Raw genomic sequence first — 7695 nt, forward strand, 5'->3', positions numbered from 1 at the left:
TTTTTTTTTTTTTTTTTTTTTTTTTTTTTTTTTTTTTTTTTTTTTTTTTTTTTTTTTTTTTTTTTTTTTTTTTTATCTATTTTCAGGCATTATTGGGCTGCAAGGTTGAAATTCGTGGCCGTTGTTATCGAAGAATTGAATCCAAGTGCTCTAACTCTTTTTATTGAATAAAAGCAAGGCATTGGATTGTTTTGTTCTGTTTTGATGATAGATCTTTTACTTATCTGTTCTTGTCTGCTGTTTTATTAATATATATCTGGAATTTTAGTGTCTTCTTTTGAAGTCAAAGTCATAAAAAATCGAAACAAACTAGAAGGCCTCATAGATTACCAGAACACTAGGGTGATTCCTATCTTGAAGAACCAGATAGATTCCAAACTTGTTTTGTTTGTAAGATGGGTCCACCTTATCACCTTTACCTTTCTTTTCCTTCAAATAAAACACTAGGGATGATTTGTTTGATTTTATTTTGATAGGAAGGGAAAGAATACCGAACAAATGTGAGATCCTATATTGGTTAGACAATGGAACAAAACATTCTTGATGAGGGTGTGAAAATCTCTTTAGTAGATGCATTTTAAAACTTTGAAGGAAAGTCCAAAAGGAAAAGCTTAAAAAGGATTATTTGTTATTGGGGAGCTTAGACCGTTATAAATGGTATAGTGGAACATTGTGCAATGTGCCTTTAGGGGTGGATTGTGAGATCCCGTATTAGTTAAAGAGGGGAATAAAACATTCCTTATAGGGTGTGAAAACCTCTTCCTACTTGCACGTTTTAAAATTGAGTCCAAGCGTGACCATTAGAAAAGGGCTGAGAAAGAAGAATAATGTAGATGATAAGGAGGAACTTTGATGGTCATATTAGGTATAGATGCATGTAGATGTTGAGGAATATTTTGGTGAGCCCATTGGAATCTTCTGAACCGACTGATTGATAGAAACCTAATGGAATTTTCTGAACCGACCATAGAATTCAGAAGTTAGCCCCATTACCCCAAATATTATCCTTAAACCAACAGTACAATTTCAGTGCCAATGTCTTGAGTATTTCCAATTCGGAATACAATCAACCATTGTTTATCTATTCGATAGACTTGAAGATCACGATATGAGTCCCTTAATGTTACGTTATCTCTTCTAGTGCTTTGGGTCTGTAAAATGTGTTGATCTTAATTGAAAACATTGATGCACTTTCGCAAGACATGTTGTAATTTGTAAGGGAAGAGATGCAATAATATTGGGAGGATTGACAATGTTGAATGTTCTCTATTATAATTTTTATGGGTTAGTTGTCCAAATATCTCAAACCACCTTTCATAGTTTGCGCATGGAATCTTAGTAAACAACCCCTATGTTACTCGTTGAATGTTTTCACAATTTTGTTCTCACTAAATTATGCTTGCTTCAACTTATTTGGCTCAATGAGAACATGAAAAATTTCAATTACACACCTTGGTAATTACTATCATTTGAGAATGCATTACTTGGAATACGAGTTAATCAACAAAGCGATTTTTGTCATAACCCACCTTAATTGATACAATCAAGTAAAATTGTCTAAAATTTTGTCTAAAATTGTACGGAAGCCAATACAAATGATTGAGTTGATTGGATGTTAAAACATAGTTGTCATTGTATGCATGACATACTATTATATTATATGCCTCCATCCATAAATTAGGTTGAAAACTTGAAAATATACGAAAACTTGAAAATGAAAATAAACTCTAGTATAGTGTAGACTTTTTTTTTTTTCACTCCCAACTCCACCCTCATAGAAAAGGAGAAGTCTTCTAAGATATATCTATATATATATATATATTTCCTTTTCGTCCTATCTTAAATTTACTCTAAGATTCTCAATCAAATTTAAATTTTTTTTACATACATAAGTCAAAAGAAAGGTAACTTGTGAGGCAAAGGAAATATGCTTCGACTTTTACAACGGAATTCTTCTTCAACTTCGGTTAAATTATGAACATTTATCCAATTGAGAGCTGGTAGACATGATCATTTCTCATAACACTTCATAATTAACAACTATCTCCACCATTTGAGATCTATCTTTGACAAGGGATCTACATAACGCTCTTTATGTGAAATCATTATCCATTCATAATATTTCAAATTTAAAAGCTGTAGTTTGTTATATATAGTATTAACTTGGATTTCAAGCACGATGAAGAGTGTCTTGGATCAATCTTCTAATATAGACTAGAATCTTTTGCTAGCATTCTATGAATTGGCCAAAGAACATCTAGGCCAATTTGAAAATGGAGTTAGTAAACTCAAGAACAAGCCTTCGACATTTTGGATATTATTCTCTACAACTTTTGTGAAGAACAACGTTCTCATTTGAGTTTGTGAGGTAAAAAATTTAAAGATTTTGAATTTTGATTTCAATCTCTACGTATACCATTAATTTTCTACCAGTTTAAAGAATATTTTTTTTTAATGAGTGAGTCAAGGATTGATAACGACTGTATCAAGGTAATTTTATGAAATTAATTTAAGTAAGATTTTAGACGTTTTGTTTTTTGTAAATGGAGAAATTCTTCCTTCCATATCTAATCTCGTTGGGTGAAATTATTGAGGATTGAGGATTATTGGGAGTGAGTCTCAGTGGTTAATTTAGTGGAAGATCATGGGTTTATAAGTGAGGAATACACTCTCCATGGTATGAGGCCTTTTGGGGAAACTCAAAACAAAGCCATGAGAGCTTAGGCTCAAAGTGGACAATATCATACCATTAGACCAATCGGGCTAATCGATAAGTTAGACTTTTTTGCCTCCAAAAAAATTCAAAATAATGTAAAGCTTGATTGAGAAGTTTTAGTTTGTACCGAATGCTTTAAAAAATTCACAAGAGATTTAAACCCATTTTTGTATAAGGAATCGAGAGGAGAGAAGATAAGGAAGCCCTAAAATGATGTCTAAAAAGTTTGAACTGTTAGTAGGATGATTTCCTCGACGTATTCCAAGTATCAACGCTCTGTTAATATACGATTGACCCTACATTACAGTTAGATGAGGATTTGAGTTATGAAAAGAGGTCAGTAAGGATCTTAGCACAAGCTAAAAGCTCTACACACTAGGACCATTGCCTTTTTCAAAGTACTACGACAAAACCAACAAATAGAGGAAACCGCATGGGAGTGAGAGGATGAGATGAGAGAAAAATACGCTGAATGGTTCTTAGACTTATTCCTAACATTTTGGACCATTCCCGAGCTGCTATTGATGTTTTCGAGAGCAATTGGAGTCGGTATGATCTCGTTTTGGTCAATTTAAGATACTTTTTGCCTAAAGGTTGAATTAGTTGACATCGTTGGATGAACTAAATTGTATATCATGCCCTAACTCGAGGACATGAGATTACATAGGTGGAATTGAACTTCAAGGAGCGATTTTGAACCAGTTTTAGGATTATTTAGTAACTCTAGATCTAGCCAATCAAGTAAGTGGCTCTATTGTTGGCTTAGTTGGATGCATTGTATTATGTATGTTGACGCGTGCCCGATGGCTCCTGCACGCATCATAATTATGATTGTCACGCTGTGTTGTATTGTGTTGTGCTATGTGATGTCATTCTCTGCCAAGTTGTATGTTATGCTAAGTTGTACTATATTATATTATGTCATGCTATGCTATGCCATGTCGCGTCATCTTATACTATGTTGTGTTATGCCTTATTGTGGCAATATGTTATGATGATGATAATCTATTATGCATAAACCTCCATAGAACATGCCATGTAAACTATGCTACATACGAAAGAATTGACTGGAATTATGTACTCATAACTCACAAACTCGTGTTATAGATGAATGGAGGTTTGACTTGCATCATCAATTTATGCCATGATTTTAAGCTATGGGGCCTAATGCATTCTTGCGTGTACGGTAGTCCATTAGCGAGTGTTAGCCCAACGAGCAAGGCCTACGAGGTATGCGAGCTCGCATAGTGCCCATGTTTGCGTGAGTGAGACACGTGTAGAGAAGTACTACACATCAAAAGCTGCGTAAGACCATACTATGATGTTTTAAAAATTATAAGTCTCATCATATTGCATGTGCTTGCATTTTCCAACCCCAACAGTATGGTTATTTACTGGGTATTTCTTGAAATACTCAAGCCACGTACTACTCTTGTTTTTAAGGCAAAGGTAAGGCATCCCTAAATGGATAACGACGTCATAATGAAGGTCGTGGTGGGTAGTCACATTTGTGTCTATTTTGTAGTCCTTGTGTTAGATCAAGGTATTATCTTATTATTTTCTTTATTTTATTTAAATTTCACATTATTTATTTTACGCCATTTTCTAACAACGGTACAAAAGAAAAGAATAATAATAATGATTATAACTAATAATTAAATAATAAAAATAATAATTTTCCCCAAATACTCTCCAATAACCCCTCCTTCCTCTCAAAATTTAGAATACAGGATGCATAGGTGGTTTCTTTAACAATTAAAAAAAAAAAAAAATGCCAACAACAAGATTTATAGGGAGACAGAAGATTTAATTGGAGAAACAGATCTCGTAGATTTAATTGGAGAGGGATCTCGCTTTGGATAAGTTATTTTTCAAATCTCCTTTTCATATATCCAAAGTGTTAAGAATCAGTTTCCATTTTCTTTATCTAATTATTCAGAATTAGATCTATTTGCTTATTTAGATTTTTATTAACGTGTTAGGCTATAGAAATAACTAGAATCAATGAGGTTAATATTTGTCAACTAATTTAAAAGAAAAAAATAAAAGTAAATAGAGAACAAGAAGAACAAAAAAAAAAGAAAGAAAGATAGGAAGTAAATACAGAGAAAATGGAAGATTTGGTGAAAATAATTAGTAGGGTAAATAGGAAAAGGAAAAGTTTAACAAAGAAAAGGAAGATTCGTGAAAAAACAGATGAAATAAAGAGAAGTAAAAAAATAGGAGATATGAAATTGATTATGTGATGTCCCACATTTGGTTGGGGAGGAGAACAAACCACCATTTATAAGGGTGTGGAAACCTTCTCTAGCAGACACGCTTTAAAGCCTTGGGAAGAAGTGAAAGGAAGAGGATAATATCTGCTAGCGGTGGGTCTGAGGGGTTATAAATGGTATCAGAGTCAGACACTAGACTATGTGTCAGCCTTCTCGTTGTTCCCCGAAGAGGGGGAAGACACGAGGCGGTGTGCTAGTAAGGACACTGAGCCCTAAAGGGGGTGGATTTGGGGGCCGTCCCATATCGACGAGCGGAAGGAAAGAGTGCCAGTGAGAATGCTGGTGTTGGGTTTTATGTCCTAAAACTCATAGTTTGTAAACAAAAACATATTCTATTTTCAATAAAGTTATTATTGTTGTTTATTTAGTAAAAATTGTTATTGAATAAAGTGAACTTTACGATCATTAATCTATATGTAGAGACATAAGAGTTGATCAAGTTCAAGTATATAGTCAAAATGATATATAGTATAAGGATAAGGCTGATTACCTTATTCTGGGGACACTATAGATGCGACCCACTTTTGTATATGATATAAACAATGTGATCACTAAAATTGTACATGTGGAGACATGTGAGTGGGGGCGTCCTATGCAATAAGTATTGCATAAGATCGAACCATGAAGTCTCACTTTATAATATCGTTTACTGTTGAAACTGATTTTCTTTTCATTTGATGACCTAGGTAACTCGATCTTAATCCTGAGCTAACCATGAACTCCGGTTTATTCGAAATTATCCTTAGATTTGCATGGGTGAGAGTGGCTCAAGTTCGCTGACTCAATAGGCCTTCCATTTCAAGGGTAAGACTGGGTAAATGGCTGGGGATGTGGGGTGCAAGATGAAATTCACTCTTACCCACTTTTAGGGATAGAAGAGAGGTAGTTCCCTTAAGTACTGACTCTAGGTCTTGAACAAGGGGCCCCACTCTCTCATTGGCCTGAGAGGGATCCGGTTTACTGGTTGGACCACAAACCAATTGTTCATTAGAGGATCAGTGAGACATAAGAAACAAGAAGTAACTTCAGGGGTAATACGGTAAATTGACCCAACTTTAGTTACGAACAACCTGTGAAGAATCGACTTACTAATCATGGTTATATCAAATGGACATAAATATATCTATAGTGAGGGGAGTGCAACTACTAGGCTATAGGGGAATGTCCTAGTAGTTTACGAATGTTGGTTAACAAGGTTAATGAGTTTAACCGGTTAATTTTGGATCGTTGGAGCACATGATCTATAGGTCCATTAGGTCCCTCTGCTAGCTCATATCGGACTAAACCATAGAACAATGTGACGAGTGAGTTCGAAGTGTTCGAATTCAAATTAGAGAGAATGCGCTACATATATATGATATATTTAACCGCATTTTTATTTTATTTACGAATTAAACAAAAAGAGAGAATATGAGATTATTTAAATAAGATTTAAATATCTTAATCAAATATGTGTCGGAATTAATTGGATTGACATTTGAATTAATATTAAATATTAATTAAATAGTTTAATTAATCATTTAATATTACTTTAATTTAAATTAATAATTCAAATTGATGGTTGAATGAAAAGGAAGAAAGTCAAAATGTTGATTTCATTTAATGGAAAAATCCATGTTAGTAGAATTTTGAGGTGTCAAAATTTGGTTTAACGAAACTTGCATGCTTGCCAAATAAACCCCACAAGAATTTTGAGAGTCACTCAAGCATGCATGCTTGCCACGTAATCCCAAACATTTGAGTGAAATTTTGAGTGTCAAAATTTGGTGATCTCAAATTTGCATGAACATGCAAACACGACTCTATAAATAGAGTGATCATAATACATGAAAGGGGTTCTTGTTGGTGAAAAATCTTGAGAAAAACCTCTCACAAACACTCTCTTCATATATACAAAATCCCTCCCAAGTTTAGTCACTCACCGGATTCCACAATCCCGTTCTAAGGCCGGATGATAGTGGAGAAGACACTAGTGGTGGTTCGAAATCGGTTCATGAGGAAAAAGGAATTTAAACCACAAAAGGTTAGTATTCAAACTCATTAAGTTTTAATACTTCTGAACATGCTAGTTATTTACTATAATTGATGTTCTAAAAGTGCCTAAGATCCAAATTGCTTCCGCATGTGTTATATTAGCACCTTCAACTCGGCCCTAGCAGATGCGTTTTAAAGCCTTGCAGGGAAGTCCGAAAGGGAAAGCCCGAGGACAATATCTGCTAGCGGTGGATCTGGGGTATCCCCGAAGAGGGGGTAGACACGAGGCGGTGTGCGAGTAAGAACACTGGGTCCCAAAGGGGGGTGGATTTGGGGGTGGTCCCACATCGATGAGAGGAAGGAAAGAGTACCAGTGAGGATGCTCGGCCCTAGCAGACACGTTTTAAAGCCTTGAGGGAAGTCTGAAAGGGAAAGCCCGAAGACAATATCTGCTAGCGGTGGATCTGTTGTGTTATAGATTGTATGTGCAAACACACATAAAAAGAAAAGAAAATATATGGTAAATGTTAACTAGTTTTAAATGGATGGCATGAAAATGAAATTATAACAAACATAAATAAAGATTTAAAACTTTATTCATGCAAAGCCTCTAATACTCGCATGATGTTTAACACATGAGCCAATGTAAATTAGAGAAATAATTTTATAGAAGTTCGAACTTGAAACTGATGTCATGAACTCACATAGGTTGATTTGGATTTCAAAGGA

General features: G+C 34.6%; 1 protein-coding gene across 3 annotated transcripts in view; it reads left to right on the forward strand.

Moving 5' to 3' along the window:
* LOC111467935 (superoxide dismutase [Cu-Zn]) overlaps positions 1 to 275 on the forward strand; it is a 3503-nt gene extending 3228 nt beyond the window's left edge. For all 3 annotated transcript variants that reach the window (XM_023113039.1, XM_023113041.1, XM_023113040.1), the window contains exon 8: positions 87 to 275. In XM_023113039.1, coding sequence (XP_022968807.1) covers positions 87 to 109 — 23 coding nt within the window. In that variant the 3' untranslated portion in view covers positions 110 to 275. The remainder of the gene's footprint in view (positions 1 to 86) is intronic.
* The last annotated feature ends 7420 nt before the right edge of the window (positions 276 to 7695 follow it).

The sequence above is a fragment of the Cucurbita maxima genome, unplaced genomic scaffold (genome assembly GCF_002738345.1).
Source record: "Cucurbita maxima cultivar Rimu unplaced genomic scaffold, Cmax_1.0 Cma_Scf00035, whole genome shotgun sequence".
NCBI lineage: Eukaryota > Viridiplantae > Streptophyta > Magnoliopsida > Cucurbitales > Cucurbitaceae > Cucurbita > Cucurbita maxima.